General features: G+C 36.8%; 1 protein-coding gene and 1 long non-coding RNA gene across 2 annotated transcripts; both read right to left on the bottom strand.

Annotated features, from left to right (window-relative positions):
• Positions 1–559: 559 nt before the first annotated feature.
• On the bottom strand, positions 560–11,364 carry LOC135079344 (uncharacterized). Its single transcript, XR_010258784.1, has 4 exons — positions 11,227–11,364; positions 5,552–5,714; positions 4,932–5,023; positions 560–591 (listed from the first exon to the last, which is right to left on the bottom strand). It is a non-coding gene; the product is annotated as an uncharacterized LOC135079344 (long non-coding RNA).
• A 3,911-nt stretch (positions 11,365–15,275) lies between these two features.
• On the bottom strand, positions 15,276–22,176 carry LOC135079533 (uncharacterized). The gene is made up of 3 exons (XM_063974186.1): positions 21,585–22,176; positions 18,690–18,811; positions 15,276–15,382 (listed from the first exon to the last, which is right to left on the bottom strand). The coding sequence occupies exons 1-3, from the start codon at positions 21,695–21,697 to the stop codon at positions 15,276–15,278; spliced, it is 342 nt and encodes a 113-aa protein (XP_063830256.1). The 5' UTR covers positions 21,698–22,176.
• Between the last annotated feature and the right edge of the window lie 88 nt (positions 22,177–22,264).

Raw genomic sequence — 22,264 nt, 5'->3', positions numbered from 1 at the left:
AGTAAAGTTTAACTGTTGTTGTGTATACTGTGGTCGTGTATACTCACTGTCCCGGGAACGCGGGCGTGGGCACTCGCAAGTACTAGCATATTAGGTGTAATTTTGCAGCAAGCAACAATTTATGAAGTGCTGCCGAATGTAGTATGGTTTAACTGTTGTTGTGTAGACTGTGGTCGTGTATACTCACTGTCCCGGGAACGCGGGCGTGGGCACTCTCAAATGTAATCGTGAATGTAGAAGGTGCAATTTTGCAGTGATAATTTATAATGTGCTGCTGACTGTAGTCTAATATAACTGTTGTCTTGTTGTAGTGTATACTGTTCTAATGTATACTCACTGTCCCGGGAACGCGGTGGTGAGCAGTATCAATATGACCGTGAATGTAGAAGGTGCAATTTTGCAGCAACAATGTATAATGTACTGCCGACTGATAACTGTTGTCTTGTTGTAGTGTATAGTGTTCTAATGTATACTCACTGTCCCGGGAACGCGGGCGTGGGCACTCGCAAGTGGTGGCCGCGACGCGGACGCTCCGCGTCACTGCCGTCGCTCGCGTCTTCGCCCGCAACGCTGCCCGAGCCACCCGCCGTCCTACACACGTGGTAACTGTCAGTTAACCTGTTCCATTACTCAACAAATGTCTGAACATCCAAAACTGAGAGGAACGAAACGAAAAGACTCTCAATAGGGTCTTTAGGGGGAACGCACAACGAGTGATTCGGACCACAGTGCGCGAGTTGCCCAAAACTGATGACCAAGAATGGGGACACTTTATGAACAATTTATGTCTTCGGAAGTTTGGATCAATCAACCCATAAAAAAAAGTTCTTGGGCGTTTCTGACCACGGTTCGAATCACTCTTGGTGGCAAAGAGACCTAGAGTAGAGACAGCCACTCAAACGCGATTCAAAGAGCCAAGGTTTAATTAAGTTAGCGTCATCATCTAGCAGATGTAGCCTATGTAGAGCATTATAAAAGTTGCTTGAAAATTGACGTCATCCTGTTACGGTTAGCGTGTCTCAGGAGGAATTTTTCACTTCGGAGCGACAAATCATAAGAGAGCAGGCAATGTTTTTAGGTACCTACTTCATGTTCAGAGAGGCTAAAAGATTTCATCATAGATGCCTACTGCTTATCTGTCAAGCTGTGCGTGGAGAGGTCTGCTCACGTCACACCACAGTCACGTGTTAAATTATTAATTCCAATAATTTAGGTAGGTACAGTGGCATAGTGATAAAATAATCGTGTCAAATTGACTTATCGTTTGCATGAGTGGCCAACCCTAATTAACATTAAACGGTACAAATCAATTCGTTTTGTATTTCAATGTGTTTACAAATACTACAATTAACATAATATCACTTTGTAAAAGTTTTGTAAAAACCTGGTGAAGGTCGCGGGAGGTTCCTGGATGAGAGCGGCGCAGGACCGGTCGTTGTGGAAATACTTGGGGGAGGCCTTTGTCCAGCAGTGGACGTCATTTGGCTGAAACGAACTAACGAACGAAGAACCTGCGTAACTATTGATGTGCCGTTCCCGAGAACGCTCTCCTCACTGAGAATATTCTCGGGAGCGCTCCCGGGAGCGTTCTCCTAAGTGAGAAAGGTTGAGAATCATGTTTATCAAATGGAAATAAACAAACTTTCTTAAGTAAAATAGTAATAAATTAAGTCGACAGATAAGTGTATATTAAACAATACACTCTATTTGCAGAGAAAGGCTATATTCTCAGTGTTCCCGAGAATATTCTCGGGAACTTTCTCGGCAATATTCTCGGCAACTGTTCCTTTATTATATTTTATTTTTTTCGTCGTGAAATGTCGTTTTAATGATATGTAAGATGACAGAAATTTCTTTTTACATGCAATTAAATAATATAACTGTCAATTTTTTCGTTTTTAACACGCTTTTATTAGGTCGTCGTGTATGTAACTAAGTATGTAATGGAATCTTAGAATCTGAATTACATGCATTTCTAAGTCTTGTATCATCATGAAACTTTATGCAGATTAGATGACAATACAATATTGTGGTACCAGCTGGTCTGATGATGGGACTGGAAGGTGGCCAAAGGAACTCCTAAACGAAACGGTGGAATCACATCGAGTTTGGGTTCATTGGATTTGTCTTTTCGATATCTTTAAGTGCTAGATAATGTCCAGGGTCCTAATGATGGAGTCAGGAGGTGGCCATAGGGACTCCTAAACGAAACGGCGGAAACTGATCGAGTTTGGGTTCGTTGGATTTGTCTTTTCGAGCACTTTAATGCTAGATGATGTCCAGGGTCCTGATGATTCCTGTTAGTAATTAAAAGCGTGTTTATAGTTTTTTAAACTATTCTTTACATTTGACATTAAGGGCATATTTCACAATCGCTTAGTAAGGGCCTGTTTCGCCACTTCTGGATAAGTTGTGGATAGCCTGTCTGACGGATCATTTGACACATTTTTATATAAAATACGTGCTAGCTAGAGTGATCTTAGTCTGTACGAGATTAGAATGGTTCTCAAACAGCTGAAATACAACAAGGCACCGTAATCACGGCTGAGCTTCTGAAAGCAGGTGGAACGCCGGTACTAAAGGCTTTTCAGAAGCTGTTCGATTCCGTCATCCTCAAGGGAATTACGCCTACGGCATTGCAAAGAAGTATGGTGATACTCCTCGTCAAAAAAGGCGACAAAACCTTGTTGAAGAATTATAGACCCATTTCGCTTCTGAGCCATATCTACAAGCTGTTTTTGATAGTCATTACGAATTGTCAAGCTAGCTAGCTTGACAACTTTCAGCCCCCCGAACAAGCCGGTTTCTGAAAAGGCTTTAGTACCATAGACCATAATAATATACGCTACGGCAGATTATACGGAAGATCAAGGAGTATAATCAGCCACTTTGCGTTTGTGAACTATGAGAAAGCCTTCGATTCGATTGAGACATGGGCACTATGGGCAGTGCTGCAGTCTCTCCAACTGTGCCAAATTTACTATCGATACATTGAAGTGTTGAAAGGCTTGTACAAACACGCCATAGTAACAGTCCGTTTCAAGATCAGGACCCGAAACCTATCCAGTTGCAGCGAGGGGTGAGACAGGGAAACGTCATCACCACCGCCCTAGAAGATGTTTTCAAGCTTCTGGGCTGGAGCGGATTTAGCAGGAAGATCTAGGCACAATGCTCGATGGCCTCAATAGAGTCTCTCAACAAGTGGGTCTCAAAATGACCATGGACAACATTTAAAAATCATGTCTAAAAACCGTGTTGCACCCACTCCTCTAAAAGTTGGAGACTCTACACTCGAAGTTGTTGACAACAATGTATACCTGGGACAAACTGTCCAGTTAGGTAGGTCCAATTTCGAAAAAAAAAGGTCAATCATCGAATCCAGCTCGGTTGGACAGCCTTCGGGAAGCTTCACGATATTTTCACGCGGCGTCTACGTCGCGTCGCCGCTCCGCTTTAAATCCGCTTTGAATCCGCTTGAAATCCGCCAGAGTGGCAAGGGCCTTAAAACTCGAGGCACACTCATGTTCAAATACCGTAGCCGAGTCCTAAAGCTGCGGTACGCGTTCGCCACGAAAAGAGTGAGCAAGACAGCAATATTTCACTCACACGTTTCATGCCTTGTTTATGACGACTAGTCTTAACGCCCAGTTCATAAAACATCGAAGCATTACAAATAATACCACATATAAACAACAAAATTAAAATTAAACTAAATGTATTCTGTCGAGAACACTGAGAATATTCCCGGGAGCGTTCTCGGTTCTCGAGAATATTCTCACTGGGAATATTGCCGGGAACGAGAACTTTCTCAGCGGCACATCTCTATGCGTAACGCGCGGTTAATTGCATTAACAGCCAATCAAATGAACTAGCTTACATTCTCTAAATAGTCTATGCTGGGAATTTTAGAAGCATTCCTTTACCTGCAGGTTTGTACGCCTACACAGAATTCAATCGTCAATTTCGAATACCAATAACTGTCAAGTATGTTACTGCCATTCCTGGCATTGAAGGTCAGTTAATACCGCTTATTATTTAATATGCACCTACATATTGTGTACAACTTAACGGAGTATAGGCAATGAAGAAAAACAAAGAATCGTAGATAGCAAGAAAAATATTATACATATCTAAATTATTTACAATAGAGTCGTCAAATATAGGTACTACCTAACTAATTTATACGAACAAGTAACTTATAAACACACAGGTCAAAAGACAAACAAGTTCATGTCACATTACAGAATTAGCATAAAAATACATTAGAATAACAACAGAAATAGGTAGAGTAATTCAAATATTCACAACAGTCAATAACACAGATAATACTGACTACGATAACAATAATAATAGGGAAATATGAAGCTCTATATTCTATAAAGTATTGCAGTTATAATTGAATGATAAAAACTAGCAAATCGCAATTTTCAAAGCGAATCGGGTAGTTCTAAAACGAAATGCAACATGCACATGCAATCGAAAGTGCCTTTTTCCTGTAATGCGGATTTCAGCACGCATGCGGATTTGTAGGCCTAGGATGCGCGACAAGCGGTTATCACGTCATTTTATCAATTTTGCCCATACATTTTTACGTCGATAAAGTATTATCACCGCGCGCATCCTAGCCCGGCTGGTCTCTCTAATCTACAGCGTGCGTATAATCACGCTGCTGGTTGCATACTTGTGCTTTGTAGCCCGCTTCCGAAAAACATTGCATTGATAAAGAAATGCGGGCACTTCGCATGTGGACCAGGGGGGCTACTCCGAAAAACGTTATCCGAAGTTTCGCCTGCCATCCCTCTCACGCAAAGCGAGGTGCCGGTATGAGCGACGGTGACAGCAGACCTGGAACTACGTAAATAGCGTTTCGGAGTAGCCTCCCTGATCCGAAATCCGCATCACAGGCAAAAGGCACTAAATGCACTTAGTACCTTGGCATGTTAAGCTCTCAAAAAGTCGCAAGCGGAGCAAACCGGCTAAATCCGGTTTGGTGGCTATAAAGATTCACGCCATGCCATGGGACCTAGAAATAACAATGCTGGATTGGCTAACATAACATATTTGTAAAGTAACCCATATATAAAAGCACCATAACCTATGCAATGACGGTAAAACAAAAGAATACATTTAAATGTGTAGGGTATTATCGTAGTATAATAATGAGGATATTATGTAGGTTTAAGTTACAATGAAATGAACATAAAATTGCAAAAATATGAATTACTTATTTTGAACGGATTTGCATTTGGAGTTATAGGCATGCAATGCAAATGGATGAACATTTTTTTCGGTTCTTGAAAGTCTTGAAACCAATTTGACTTTATAAATAATCATCTTTACAAAAATCGTTAGAGCTAATAAACTCAATTTGTATTAATTTTCTATTGACCATCCTTTAACCAAAAATGATAGGTGTACCAATGACAAACTATCCTACACATTAAAGTTTAATGATTAAACGCTATTTATTACTACGTATTACGGTATCCATTAACGAAACACAAAACATAAGTACTTGCACTAATTAATGTTCGAATGTCAGTCAACTCACCGAAATATTCTCTTCAGGCGACTAATGACTTGGTATTTGATGTACACTTTTAACACACACTTTCTGACTATAAAAACGCCGGATAATCTCTCATCTCATTTGTCGGGGGCGCTTGCTTGGAACATTTTCAGGTATTCCGACTTCATTTTGAAATTAGTGGTGTCTATTTTCAAAAGAAATAGTACTTCATTCAAATTGTGTTGGAAAAACTACGCTAACGTCTACAGAGTAGGCGGAGTGTAAGTGATTTGCCAAAATATGCTTTTGTCTGTAATATTTGGCGTAATTGCCAACGGTGAGGCGCCAGAATGTTGTTAATATTAATTTAAATGACAATTCATAAAATTAAATATGAAAACAACGTAGCAAAGTTCAAGAGTTTGCTCTATAAAAATTATGCTGGAGAGATTCGACGAAAACAATCGGACTAAGTAATAATAAAGGACTGCTCTATATTTTTGGTAAGAATACGTTCTCTTCTAATAGGTTCTTTATACTGTATCAATGTCCATTCATATGGAGAATTCGCGGAAATAAATTCATCAACATTATCGTCATCATCAGGTCATCTAGTCTCTACAATTCTACATTCTACAGGAGCGTGATTCTCTTAATTTTAGATACCTTTTAAGAGTCTAAAGGCGGCTCCTCATGCTGGGTTAGGGTGGGTACATTATCTCAATTGCAATAGCAATTTCTTCTATTGCATATAGTACATGTAATGTCAACGTTAGATACCAACAGAGCAGGCAGTCGTAAGATTCGATTAAAAAAACGTATAAGAAAGGCATACAAACATCTCGATCAATTGCTTATCAAGTTGAATTGCTTTTGTGCAAACGCGACTCCAAAGTCCGTAACAAGATTATCTTCCTTTTACCAATAATCTTATTTATCCAATTTGTCTTATAATAATTCTCTCTTACGTAAAACGTAATGTCGTTGCATCAAACTGCGGAAGGCAGTGCATCTTGGTCAGTAGGAAGGGAAGCCTTACGCTCATTGGATTACAATCGATTACAAGTTAGATATAATTTTAATAATAGTACTTGTGGATAAATGTAGTCCATAAGCGGTAGTTGGACTTAGAACACCTTTCGTGAGAAAATTCAGGGAGCTGTAACATTCTCAATATCAGTGCTTTTTTTAAATTATTTTATCTAAAGTATTCAAAGAAAAACAAAATACAACGTTCTACGTTAATTTACAATTTCTTAGGGACTTGAAATTAAAATAAAATACGCTATCTATCTTTTATTATTGGACTTTTTTCACTTGATCACTGAAATAGTTTTTCTATATTGATAAAGTATTAATAAATAATTGAGTCAGTACGAGTATGTAACCTGCTGAGTAAACAAATTCATCAATCGATTAAATATTAACTACAATTATGTTCTAATGTCATGTGGTATGCGGAACAGTGAAGTCAATTCAGTATTAGCTACTGACAACGCAAATTCCAATAATACGCGTAACAACGGAACATTTTCATGTAAAAATACTCAATTCCATATTAACTTACTTAACCAATGCACTTGGCTCACGTTATTGTGGTTAATAAGATTTTTATACTTGTTCTAAGAATATTTATAATTTGGTAGAGTCCGATTGTTACAATGAATGAAAGGACATTGTCAGAAACCGCCTAAAAAACCGCCCAAAAACATTAACCCATCATAATTATTTTCTATTTTTTTTAATACATTAAGCACCCTTTCATTCTAATGGACACTTAAGCATTGAAAAATTAAATAAATAAGTCTTTTAACGTTTATTCTATAATACTATTACAACTTCCGGACGTTTTGGTGCGTGGCATGGTCTAAAACCTATCAAGTTCCATAATTTTTGCCGATAAAATCTGTACGAGGCATTACCGTACTTTATTGCTGGGAGTCCATGTATAGTGATGTTCCTGCGGCCATCATAGACAATAAAATATCGATTTTGAAAATAAAATAAATCGATTAAACTGCTTTGAAGACTAGATTTGCGTTAAATGCTAAAAAGATATTGACAGTTTGACACTATTACAAGAAGATATCTAAAGTGTCCAACTGGTCGAAGGTCGTAAATAAAATAAAAATAATTAGGACCATAAACTGATATTCATGGTATCATAACTGTAAAAGTGTCAGAATCCGATGTTGAATCCAATGCCAGTTGAAGTGTGAGAAACATACATATTTTTTTTTTATGTGACAGGAGGCAAATGAGCAGACGGATCACCTGATATCAACCTAGTATAGTTGCCAGTCTCTCATAATCTATGCCAATGAGGGTTTTCGCGATTGAAAAATCCGCCAGATGGCAATACGTAGACGTGAGGTCCAAATGCTGCATGATTGGTTATTTTTGACATGACATTGACAGATATCCACCAATCATGCAGCATTTGGACCTCGCGTCTACGTATTGCCATCTCGCGGATTTTTCAATCGCGAAAACCCTCATTCATAGCACATGTATAATAATAGACCAAATGAACTTTTATAGATTGTGAAAGAGAAGATAAAGATTTTATTATTTTATTAAAATCTTGCCACGAGGTAGTTTTTCAGTAGAAACCAGGATTGGATAATCGCTACAGGCAAGTATCAGAACATTTTATAAATATTTTTAATCGATTATATCCATGTGAATCGTTTTAATAAATTGTCATTTTACTTTTTCAATTAAAACTTTTTCAATCCCTAGTCTTGTCAAACTGTCATAATGTCAACAAATTATAAATGTCACGTCAGTTGACTCAATTTCAGTCTTCTGTGCGTTTATTGTATTTTTATTTCAATGAAATAGTGCTAAAGGGTTAGTACTAAAACTGAAAGCCTTTTTTCAGAAAGAAAACCAATGTGGTGCCCTTATTATTCATGCTGTTTGAAAGTTACAAGTCAGTGATACAGAGTTGCCGACATTATAACTCCGTAGTGATACCATACCAAAGAAGAAGTTTTCCTAAACACTTGTGTTGTTTTTATATGTGATCGAATAAAAAGGATTAATTCTACTGCTCAAATGGAATAACTTATCCCAAGAGACCGAATATAAAAAAAACCTCTCCATAGAAATTATCACCATCACGAGGATGTGAATTTTTTTGAGAATTTGATATTGGTCCTGTAAGAAAAGTAGTTGTATTTCAGTAGTAGAATCAACCCTTCTTGTTTCATCAGCAAGAGTAACTATAAAAACGCCCTGTAGGTAGGTATTATTAAGCTGAAAAGTTTGTTTAGTGTCAAAGACTGTCACACAGTGTAACTTAAATTGGCATATTATGATAATGAACATAAAAACTTAAATAAATATTTATGTTAATATTTTTTCTATTTATTTATTTTCCCAAAGCTAAGCAAACAAAACAGTAAAACTAAACTTGGAACAAACTGTTACAAATATGAGGGGTTTAATATTTTACAAATTAAAATAAAACCGCATGTTGCTTTACTTTCTCGTATAGGTAATAAATGTAATTAATGGCTAGATTATTAATGTTACTTTGTTACCCTCAATAGTGAGGAAATCTTATAAAATGGTAACCCTGATTTTTATTGTCATTCAAGTGCTCTTTCTTCGCATAGGCTTCTGTGATTTGGCCAAGGGCCACACACATTGCGATAACATTATGCGACATTGATTTGACAGCAGCGGAGTGAAGTCTTGCGACTATGCAAAATGATACCCTGTAATCGTAGCGCATACAGACATAGACTGGGCGGGGCACATAGCTCGTAGAGCTGATGGCCGCTGGGGCAGGAAAGTTCTTGAGTGGCGACCACGAGCCGAAAGACGTAGCGTGGGCAGGCCTCCCACTAGGTGGACCGACGATCTGGTGAAGGTCGCGGAAGGTGCCTGTATGCGAGCGGTGCAGGATCGGTCTTCGTGGAAATCCTTGGGGGAGGCCTTTGTCCAGCAGTGGACGTCTTTTCGGCTGAAACGAACGAACGAACGATACGTATTACCACTATTTACCAGACATTACTATTTATTGCATACTCGCCGGATTACACGTAGGAGCACGCGCGTAACAGCTTCGGCCTTGCATTATTATAAGATCTTGTTCCGCCCTTTTACGAACTTCCTCCGTGAGGATATCCCCGCCGAATTCTATGATGAACCTATCAAAAGTCATATTCTGCAATGTCAACCCACCACAAGGTGGACCGACGACCTGATAAAGGTAGCGGGAAGGCGCTGGATGCAGGCCGCTACCAACCGTGCGATGTGGAAGTCATTGGGGGAGGCCTATGTTCAGTAGTGGACGTCCTGTGGCTGAAATGATGATGATGATGAAGAAATGAATGAAAATGACAAATCTTCGCACGTGTATAATACCGTGCCAAAGTAATCATATAATTTTGGCACCTTAATAACTATTGCCGTTTTTGTTGTAAAGATCATGCAGCGCTACTTGCGGATATTATTGGAAAGAAAACTATGTGGGCTCTAGATCTGAAGCCGCTTTAACGAACACGAAGTGCTCATACAATGCGGCGTATTTTCTTCCAGTCTTTAGTCAGGACTTTAGTCGAATTAAAACCCCGGTTGAACGTGATATAGCCGCACTAGAATACGATGCTTTTTTGCATAATCGCAAGACTTCGTTCCGGTGTCGACCGAATGTTATCATGATGTATGTGGCCCAGGGGTTACCGTAGCCGCTAAGGTTTGAAACTTCTTGCTTAAAATATTGTAGTCTTTGGCATAGACTACGATGGTAGTCATGGAGATAGGAGTTTGTTATCTCGTGTCAGATGTAAATGGTGAAAAGAAAAGTCATGATTCGTGGTATTTTTATGTAATATGTAGGTATTTTATAAAAGTGGAACCCCGAGTGATCTCCAAAACCCATTCTATTATTATATACGATTCGGCTTCGATATCTATAATACAATAGGAGTTTATTTCATGTGTCAGATGACAAGGGTGGAAACAACCTACGATTCATGTTGTTTATTTACGTGCAATATGTGGGCATATTGTAAAAGTGGAATGCCGAGTTGTATTTCTAAAACTTGTTCTATTATTTTATACTATTTGGCTGCGACTCGGCGTGACGACAATACAAAACATTTTTCGCGAATCGGTGTTCATACATTCACACAATACATTAGACGCCATGTTGTCATAAACGACATATTATAAAATCGCTGTGATTTAATATTCTTAATCATTAATTTTATGGCAAGTGTCCATCAGGAATCATTGTTCTTACACACAGAATCGTATTATTTCGCTTTCGGGTAGTAATATGTCAAAATTGTTGGTTCTTTAGGCGAACAATGTATGGAGAACGAACATTGTCCTTTCTGCCTGAAAAATTGGAGATACAACAACAATAAATCTTAATTGTAGTTTTATTTTCTCATAAAAATTAAGAATCGTAGAAATAAGATCACGAAAAAATTACATGTAGAGTCAAAACCGAGACTAACCATTACTCAATAAGTAGCTAAATTTTAAAATGATCATTTACAAGCGATGACGTGACGCAAAATGTCCTAATTGAATAACTAATCAATCATCAGTCTTCTGACTAAACTTTAGTTAAATTCACATGTAGTTTTACCAACACAATAATCTGAAGCAGTAAAATTGAACCAATCTCTGAAAATATACCGAAATCTAGCATAAATCCGAAGGTAAATACGTTTATAGGTTTTCTCTTTTATCACCCTTATTTCGTCACTCTAACACTGTATCTTCACGAATGGCACTCACAAACACTTTTTAATACAAGAAATAACAAAAATAATCATAGAAATTAGATAATTCCGTGGTCTCACTAAAATTCACATGCACACTGTGTCCAACAAGCCGCGGAGCTGTCATCTGAAAAATACGGAAACTGTACACTGATTTCGCACCTTAACCTTCACAAATAAGGCATAGTGTTGCGTAAACGTACTGGAATCCTAGGGAAACATGCGCAGTGGTACATTGCGCACGATATTGATTGCAATCATATGTATGATAGGAAAAGTGGCGGCAATTTCATTTTGTAACGTTGTAAACGTGGGTTTAAAGAGCGCTTGACGGGCGGCGTGGAAACAGCGGGAAAAATAAATTAAGCCTTGTTACATGACGGATTGTATTTCTATGTTAGGATCACCGCATACTGTAAATGTAAGTCACCAACCCCTTCATGAAAATTATTTTCTATTCTAATATTCTATAATATGTAGTATATACCTAGTTTGTTTTATTCGCATTCGCAGAGTGCACAGTGTAACGATAAGTGCAAGTGTGATCAAAAAAGTTTACATATAAAGTTTCATTTTGTACAAAACTGTTTATTTGTGTATTTAATTAATCTTTAATGCTACATAAGGCAAACTTAATACCATAAGACATTCCCTGCCAGCTACTCTTTTAAGCAAAAAAAAAATGGCGGTAAGTACTTTTTAACCAAAGAAACAAAAAATGATGTAACATTACAGATTTTTCAGAAACAGGCTCTTTGGTAAAAAATAGGGTAGGTATAAAAAATATGCTTATTATCATAAAGTAGGTATGAAAGCCAAATAAAATGATGCGATTCGTTGTTGTTAAAGGGTACTACTTATAGAGTAAGTGACCAGACCACCTACATAGTTTTGAATCAACTTGGACTAAGTAATGATTCTAATGAATGAAATTTCATTCATAACGAGTCATGGTTGAGATATCACGCTAAATACAATGAGAAAGCGTATTCTTGTTTGTTACCTAATAACGGCAAAACAGTTCGTGACTAAGTAGGTACTAATTGGTAAAAATTCTTACATTGTTGCGTATGTAAGTAACATCAATATCAATCAAGATTTTTTGATTTGGGCGAGCAACTTTAACCTACCTACTTACTAAGATGTTCTACAAAAACTAAATAGATTTATATTTATGATAAAACACAACTTAATAATGGTAGTTTTGTTTGTATTATTATTATAAAGAGCTGTGGTTTTCTGAATAAAGAAAAATAAAAAATAAAAATAAATAAGTTACATAAAACGACTGTTTAGCCAGAAGGTTAACTGGCCGAGAATGCCCAATGGCATTAAGTTCGCCTTATGTTACTATTTTTGTGGCATTAAAGTATAAATAAATAAAGAACGACTCTACCGTACGATATCCATTAATGGCAGATAAATGTTCATGCATGGTTCCCATACACCTGCCTAAGTAGGTAGATATTAAACATTATCTAAACATTTAAGAAACAAGACTGTATGTAGTCACGATTATACTATGTAAAGGGAGGAAAGCTTAAAAGCTCTATGTATTCTAGATTCAATTTGTATGCAGCTTTCGACGAAATTAGGAATTTAAATAGTGATGAACCTACTCTAGTCATTTCAGTTCCTATTCGTAAGCAGTTTTACGAGAACTACAAAATAAAAAGACACGATTCGATACTTTTGAAATGGAGCAAAAGATGTTGGATTTAAATCTCAGCGCTCATTTTGTGAGATTACAACGCATTATTTACATAGAGGAAAAAGCGACGAGGAAAATTCTTGTGCCAGAGATCGAACCGAGAGAACGGTCAAGGGCAGACGAGATCAATATAACACATACGCATGCATGTGCATCGAAAGCAGGGGACTTACACCCGTATTCACAAACGATGCTTGCGTAAATCGAACGCACTGCATTTAATAAAGCTCTGTGATTGGTTCGTGTGTGACCCTGTGCGTCCATGAGCACTGTGAAACCGCATAGTAATGTTTGTGAATACCTAACAATAGACCATAAAGAATATTATAGTAACCAACTACTATAGTCAATTAGTTATCAACCTTAATCCTACTTAAATTGTAGTTATCTTATATGGGCTGATTTTTCAATCCTCAGATATCTTTTATCTGAAGAATAACCTTGTCATTTTGACATATTTCCCATACTGAAACTGTCAATGTGCCAAACTTATTCTTCAGATAAAAGTTATCTGACGATTGAAAAATCAGCCCTAAGTTGTTTAATAATAATATTACTTATTATAGTTAGTTAATATTAATAATACTACCATTAATGTTTAAATAGCCACCTACTCTATTGCGATACCACTCAGGTAACTAAGTTTTTAAGCTCCTGTATATTATGTAATTTACACCATTACAAATTGTCACTTAGTAAGCAATAAATATTTTGAATTTGAATTTGAATACGGGCGTTAGTCTGCGCTAATAGAATAGGTAGGTACGTTATTTTTTCTAACAAATAAAGTACGTGCTCCATAGGAAAAGTCAGTTCATATTATTTGAATAAAAGATTAGCTGTACCTCTAGTAGGAAAAACTTTCGAGTTCGTTTCGTTGCGTATTCAAAGTGTCATCGAAAAATTTTGTATGAAAAATTAAACAGCGCCCCCTATATTATAGCCGCCCTAGGGGGCGCTGTTTAATTTTTCATACAAAATTTTTCGATGACACTTTGAATACGCAACGAAACGAACTCGAAAGTTTTTCCTACTAGAGGTACTGAAGTCAAACATTTCTATACAGAAACCGGGCTTGTATACAATAAGTAGCGATTTGAGTAAAAATATCTTTATTGCAAAGTGAAGAATATCTATGGAAACAGTTAATACTCGTATCTGGTAGAGTCATTAAGGTTAGCTTTGAAAAGCTTTGTCGGTGCACTGTTTCTCAGTAGATATTGTTTACACAAAAAAATACAGTATGCAAAAGGCGAACTTAATGCCGTATAGCATTGCTATGCAAACCTAGTTATATTATAGCCCTCTCTCTGTTTGGCTCATACAAAAGTAACCAAGATATTAATACCTTTAAACAGATTCGTCTCTCAATGCCACACGCCTAAATCATAGCATACAACGACACTATCAATAAGATTGTTTGGACTAGGACTACCTTCACACACCTGCTTCGGGACCGTCAAACGAGATGTTAGATGAAGATGCGCACGAGCACAAATATGTATATCATGTAAACATATTTGGACGCAGATTATTTAAAATCATTTCGGTTTACGTACCCTGTCGACTCTACATGATTAATTTATCTAAAATAATTCTTGTATGGATAAGAAAACAAAAATCTATCATATACAGGGTGGAATTTGGAAATCCAACTTGAGGGAAAGTACTCTTAATGCAATAGATAGAAAAGGACATCATAAATTTTGGTTTTTGTCCAAAATCAAAATCACTTTTAATAGATTTTAGTTGGTTCGATTCCCGGGTGTAGCAAGCTGTTGGAAATCTTTGAATGCAGTTCTATTTCTTTTCAAAAATAAAGGAATGTTTTCTTTGAGTAAAATAATCTATCTACAGTATTATGAGTACTTTCCCTCCACGTGTCATTACAAAATTCCACCCTGTATAATATTTGCGTATTAATTCTTGGAAGAGCAAGAACAACAGTTTACGTCAGGAGCGCAGTTGCAAAAAAATTGAAAAACAGCGATATTTCAATCAGAGCGTTGTTTTTCATGTGAAAAGATTTTTCATTTGCCTCGTGAAAACTATTTTCTCATAGGCCTAGTTATTATGACTTTATAAAGATGCCTAATAAGAGATACTTAGTCGCCAAATATGAAATAGGTTATTAAAAAAACTTATTTCATTCTACCTCAGTTTAACAAATTAGTTGTAGAATAGGCGTAGGCGCATAACTACATTATGGCTAAAAGTCACTGTAACCATTTGGAATTAGTTTTCTGTCAGAGGCGATGTTAAATAAATGTGTAATGTAAATAATATCTATGGAAATGGAACATAATACTCACGTGACATAGAGTGAGGGCACGGCGATGGATGGCGTCCGGCCAAACACTTGTAGAGACCGCCTCTGGGTGCCCCCAGGGATATCCAAGTAGGCCAGCTGCCAGTCTGAAAGCATAGAAAGACATAGTACACACACAGGAAGATACATAGAGGGAGACCATTTTGTACATTTTAATGAGTCTAGCTAGCGAGACGTGAGGTGAGAACTCTAAAACGAAGTTATAATTTTGAACATCTAGTAGAAGTTGATCAATTTGAGTGATTTGCGCTTACTCTATTGTGGCCTTAACGTTTCAAGTAAGAATTCAGCTTAGTTCAAAAATCAAACTTATAAAATTAGTAATCACAAATCTAATATTAGTCTCGTACCTACATAAAACACGGCATTGATGTTTTCAATAGTGCTCTATCTCTGATTAAGGCTTGGTATTTCTGCTAAAGTAGGTATTTCACGCTGTCAAAATCTGCGCGCGCAATACTTCGCCGAAGACAGCGCGCCAAAGAGCTCTCCCAGCTACACAGTATAAAAATACCAGTTGGTTAGGTTAGGTTGACTTCCTTCCGTTCAAGCGTCACACTCACAACACTTTCTAATACAAATCATATCCAAGTGATACAAATTAAAACACCTTTCAGAATTTTTGGGAATATATTTTAGAATCAAATAAATCCCAACTAATATTATAAATGCGAAAGTAACTCTGTCTGTCTGTCTGTCTGTCTGTTACGCTTTCCCGCTTAAACCTCGCAACCGATTTTGATGAAATTTGGCATAGAGATAGTTTGAGTCCCGGGAAAGAACATAGGATAGTTTTTATCCCGGTTTTTGAAACAGGGACGCGCGCGATAAAGTTTTTCTGTGACAGACAAAATTCCACGCGGGCGAAGCCGCGGACGGAAAGCTAGTATAAAATATAACTGCCAAAGTAAACACGGTTCAAAGAGGCGTGGCATCACCCGACCTTCCGGAAGTTCCGCGCCGGCCAAAAGAATTTCAAGATTACGTCACCCGACCTATCGGTAGGTCATTTAATGATCAGTTCATCAGAAAAACATTTTATGATCAGTTACTCGTAGTAGCGATTATTTAGAGCTTGGATAATAAATTATAGTTGTTGCAATTCACGAAACTTTGCATGTGGTTAATTACATTAATCAGTACACGCATCAATTTTGTTCAGTCTTTTTGTTTATTAATAAATAAAAATATCATACTAAAATTGCATACATATTTGTTTGTATTGGTCTGGGTGTTTTCTTTCCATAATTTATGTACAACGTATTACGGGGCTCTGTATCGAAAATCACTATGAGCATCACACGCGGTTACCTGGCGCAGGCACCCGCTCTGAGCACTCATGGGAGTTTATGCAGAGGTTGCTAGAGTTTGACTTTGAGCTTTGTTTATAGTCATTACGAAGCAGATTTTGATGGGAAACTGCACTGTCTTGAATTCGAATGAGTAATTTGACGGTGTTAGGGGAATTCTAGGAATAAATGCAGAGCCTCCTCATTGAGATTGAGATATCTCTAAAAAAAAATGTATTTAAGTATGTTTATATCCGTTGTCTAGTACCCATAATACAAGCTTTGCTTAGTTTGGGACTAGCGGCGCAGTGTAAAATGTCCAAGGATATTATTTATTTATTTACACAAACTTTACCTCTTTATAATTTAGATAAAGATAGGTAATTTGAAACCCTATTTTGTTTTATTCTTTTTTTTTTTTAAACATTTCACAATCCAAACTAATATTTACTGTAGGTAAGTAAATGCTAAACTAAATAGTAAAATATTAGTTTGGATTGTGAAAATATCCTACTTCCTACTAATATTATAAAGGCGAAAGTTTGGATGTCTGGATGTTTGTTACTCTTTCACGCAAAAACTACTGAACGGATTTTGTTGAAACTTTACAGTATTATTGTTTATAATCCAGATTAACATATAGGCTAACACTTATGACGATATGTGACAAATAAATTTCAATAAATAAATAAGACGTGTCTAAAAAGCGCCATCTACCTATCGTCATTGGTTAAAATCTACAGCGCTGGACAAACTACTGTATGACGTTCGTAAATATTCATTCGGGGGAAGCCGTGAAACACCATCTATCAACATGATATCTAACGGGGGTAAAACGAGGTCTACGCGAACGAAGTCGCGGGCGGCCGCTAGTTTATATAGGTAGGTAGCTTTCCCTCCGCAACCTTATTGGTATTCCATGTATGTGTCTTTTAACTGATTTCTGTTACACATTTCATGTAAAATTTGTCCAGTTATAACTCCATTTACATCTGCATCTGTAAACAAGGGTTCATGTTCTCCAGCCCAGATGCCGAGTAAACAGAATCGTCTTTCAGTGACGTGCAGCTGCCCCTATATTTGACCCACTGACCTATTTTTTTATTATTTATTTGTATCAGTGTCAGTGTCTTCTAAAGAGTGTAAAGACGATTGTATGTAGGTACTATTAAAATGTAATTTTAACTCATTGGTTTTGTCTCATATTTGAGGAATGTACTATGTATCATGAGTAGAGTCTTCGTTTAAAAGAATGCGAACCATTTAAATTTCAATAGGTAGACAAAATTGATAATTCTTAATTATCAAAAATTTTAGCGTTCTCCAGTAACACTGATATTATTATACTGTGACTCATCAAAGTCATCATTGTCAAAAATATTGACAAATCGCGAACTGTCACGTCCAAAAAACTGACACGCGTCCGTCCTCCGTAAGCGCCACCGCGCGACTGATTGAGATTGTCCAAGCCGTCATGGACGATTTTTTCCACATTTTTTAACATAGTAACTAAATAAGACGCAATATAAAAATTTCATCCGTTAAAAGCCCTCAAGTTATTTCTGAACTTTAGTTTAGTAAAAGATTTAGAGTCTCAAATCGCTTATTTTAAAAATAAAACCATAAATAGAAAACGAATAGAGGTAACTTTGGGAATTTATTCTATCGAGTCAACTTCATCAAATCGTGTTTCCATCCGTTAATAGCCCTAGAAAATATCCTCAACTATGCCCAATAAAAATCTTAGCCTTTAATTTTACTGTTTAGTACCTCAAAAATGATAAATGAAAACCTCATTTTCGCCATTTTCTCTGCTACCCGGCCTTTTAGTTTTATTAGGTAATGATGTATTGCGTTTATCGTAGATCACTGATTTTTAGTTGACCGATAGTTGGGTCGGGCTGATGATCTGTATCATAGAGATGTTTGAAAGCCGATACCAAATCGGTGTAATGTGCGTAACATTACACCGATTTGGTATTGGCCGATTCTTCATACAAATTAGAATTGGGCCCAACTATTGGCCAACTAAAAGTCGGTGGTCTGCGCCTAGGCTTAGTGTTAATTAATTTATAGAGGAACTTGTTTAAATTATATCCTTTACCATCATTTATGATGTCACAGATGCCGGTGTCGGAGACGGAACGGCCCCTGGTCTTCAACCGGTTGTTTTTCTTGAAGTAGGACCAGTGGCGCGCTACAGCCGAACGTAGCACACGATTGAACCTTTGCAAAAAATTATTGAAATTAATAAAATAATCAGTCTGCCAAAAGGGAAAAATGGCGGGAGATTGTGCGGAGAGCTGGTATCCGTCTCTACAGCCGACGTGAACGCCTCAACAAAGGTAAGAAGGAAAATAAAAACGTAATTTTGGATTTTTTGGAAATTCTAATCCATAAAGGATAGCCATAGGATCGTACCTACTTACCTACCATAGTTAGTAGCAAAGTAATTTTAATATTACTTATTTTAAGGGACTTATGACCGTTTTCACCACCAATCCCTAATTTTTAAGTGACCCATATGAAAACAAAATGCCTGTTGTGTCATCATGGGGGTAAAAACGGTCATTAGAGTCTGTCCCTTATTAAAATAAATAATATACAGGGTGGAAACGATAAGTGATCTCATTCGATTATTTCTAAACTATACAAGATCTCAAAAAACTAGTTACTGATCCTGAAAGTGCTTCATGAGCTCTATCAAACGGTATTAGAAATAGGTTACAGAATTAACTGGTTCTATCCGAAAATTCAATTTTAACTACACATGATATCGTAAAACTGATTACTGATTCTAAAAGTGCTTCAAAAGCTCTATCCAATGGTATCAATAATAGGTTACAGAGTAAGTAAACTGGATCTATCCAAATATTCAATGTTTCCTTCTTCCATACATTTAGTACCACCACAGTCATGACAATCATCTCTTGACAATATTAATTAAATAAGAATATTTAATAAGTTTTACGCGGACGGTCAAAATCACAGCACGTGATCGGTGATATGCATTGACTCAGTCAGATTCTACAAACTACATACTTTCACAGTTGATGCTTTTAAAAACGAGATAGGTACTTGGAAGTACCTACAGATGATTCCCTAATTTTACACTATTATGATCTCCACTACTGGTAGTTAAATCTATTTTAATTGTGCCAATCGAAAAAAGCTCCTTGTAATAAGTAGGTAGATAAATACGAGTAGGTAATAAGTACACAAGAATTAACTAACAAATGAAAGTGTTAACACAACCAGAAGAAGAGATTAGAGTCAAACGCAAATCACTAGCTGTAATTCATTTAGATATCAACTAACGTCTCTTTCATAGGCATCCAAAATGATTCAGTTTCTGAAAAATCTAGTTAGGAAGTAGGCCGATTATTTAGTTAGCGTGAGCTAAAAAACATCTATAAAGAATTTATTTTATTTTATTTTGTTTGGAAAACATAGTTACAGTGAAACAATAATAGATTAACCACTGCTTAAGAAACTATACACTATTTACTAATAACGGGACTATTCCCATCTCTCATTCCCACTACTGCAACTCAAAACATCTATAAAGCTATTGACTGACACATAATAAGATATAGATACTGGTGAAGGATTTGTGTACTGTTCCAAGTTCCAATCTTGATATTATACCTAGTGTAACAACACAAAATGTAACAGAAGACAAACTCCATACTAAACGCGCTCGAGCCACGCACACATAGACACCGCTCTAGCAAGACTGTCTTGGACGAATGCAAGCGCGACGTGGCGCGACAGACGTTCGCCACACGTTCGCTGTGGTTCGCTTGAGTCACGCGCCGGTCAACCGCCTGTGATATTATTTTGTTTTGCGAAATTGACGAAAATGAGTGAACAGAAAAAGTCGTATTATAATTGTTCGGTATTTGGTTGCCTAAACTCATAATTAAATACCGAATTTTCATTTTTTAAATTACCAGTTGATTCGGGGAGGTAAGTAAGTTATTTATTTGAATTTCAATTGAAATTGAAAGCCAACTCAATTATTAGGAATATCGAATTGTTTTAGAGAGGTTTTAGGAATTATTGGATAACTAGCTTTTGCCCGCGGCTTCACCCGCGTGAAATTTTAGCATAAATTATAGCCTATATGTTATTCAGGGTTATAAACAATAATACTGTAAAGTTACATCAAAATCCGTTCAGTAGTTTTTGCGTGAAAGAGCAACAAACATCCAGACATCCAAACTTTCGCATTTATAATATTAAGTTGGATAATAGTGTCAACCACTCAACTAAATACTACTTCCTTCTCGTGTATTTGTTTGCAAACTATTACTATAATAACGTACTAAATATAAATAAGTATACGTGGATATGTGTTATTGTCTTTCTTGCATAGTATTAAGAGTAACATTTTTCTATCATAACGAAATAAACGCAACACATGACAAGACAACCCTAGCGCGACGGCCGAGCGTGCGAGCGAGAGAGGTATGCAAAGCGAGGTACATACATGAGTTTACCTTCTGTTATATTTTGTGGTAACAAGGTGTAACATGTTTAATTACTCATACATACATGTCTAATTCATTAGGACAACCAACGCGTCCCGCACATGTGTGTACCATCTGCTGTCTATGTTCGCTGCTCTACTTTTTAATAACAACAAACATCGCTTCCATACCATTCATTCATTAGAGTAATTGTACCTACATAACTACGAATTATTTGTGATATCAAGACTTGTTATTATAATATTGGCCAACCCTAATGTAATAGCAGGTGAGATTATTTTGTAACTGATGATGACTTTTCTCTCTTTACTCGAATCGTATGATAGCAGCGTGAAAATGGTATTTACGACGTTATACCTAGGTATAATCCCACCTATCCTACATCACTCTGGTTTTCAAACTGAGAAATGATTTTGAATGTCCCACCAGAGATTCCCTTTCAACATGTTTGGTTAGGTCACATACTTGGCACTCGCAAACAACTCTATAGGACAACTTTTACTTACTTTCTCAAAGGAGTATCTGTTATTTCCGACGATGAACTGGAAGATGTCGACACATCACTGCTTGTAGAGGTCACTTGGTGATACACTTGACAGCTCGCGCTCTTCCGGATCATTTTGCACAAATATGAACCGTATATCTAACACAGCACAACACGTTTTCGCGTTACACACTCACGGGTTCCTTAACTCGTGTTGATATCACCGAAATCATTGCGAAACTAAGAAAATCGCGGGCATCTCAATGGAATACAGTACTTGTGAATATTTGTCAATTGCGGCTATATTTAAACGGGTTGTAGTTGGCAGCGGGCGGCGTTCCAGTGCGAATCTGACTCACTAACAATTACATAGAAAAATCGCAGCGATTTATTTGAGGCGTCAAAACCGTGTCGACTTATAATTTGGATGTATGGACGTGATATGGTAGCTATTAGGAGATGTCAGCCGCATTATCAATTCAGTAATTTGAACGAGAAAATCAAGGGTAAGGTGAACGAGTTTTAGTGATGAGAACGAAAAATGCGGAACTGTTTTAGTATTGACATTTTAATAGTATTTTATTTTTAATCTTACGATGAACTATGAAACTTTGTTTGCCACATGCTTTATTGATTCACAAAATAAATCCAAGATACTGAAATGTTATCAAATTGCTTAGGACTGTAAATAACTCTTTTAAG

This window comes from Ostrinia nubilalis, chromosome 16 (genome assembly GCF_963855985.1).
Source record: "Ostrinia nubilalis chromosome 16, ilOstNubi1.1, whole genome shotgun sequence".
Lineage (NCBI taxonomy): Eukaryota > Metazoa > Arthropoda > Insecta > Lepidoptera > Crambidae > Ostrinia > Ostrinia nubilalis.
Note: the sequence above shows the minus strand (reverse complement) of the source record. Positions and strands in the feature narration are given on the sequence as shown.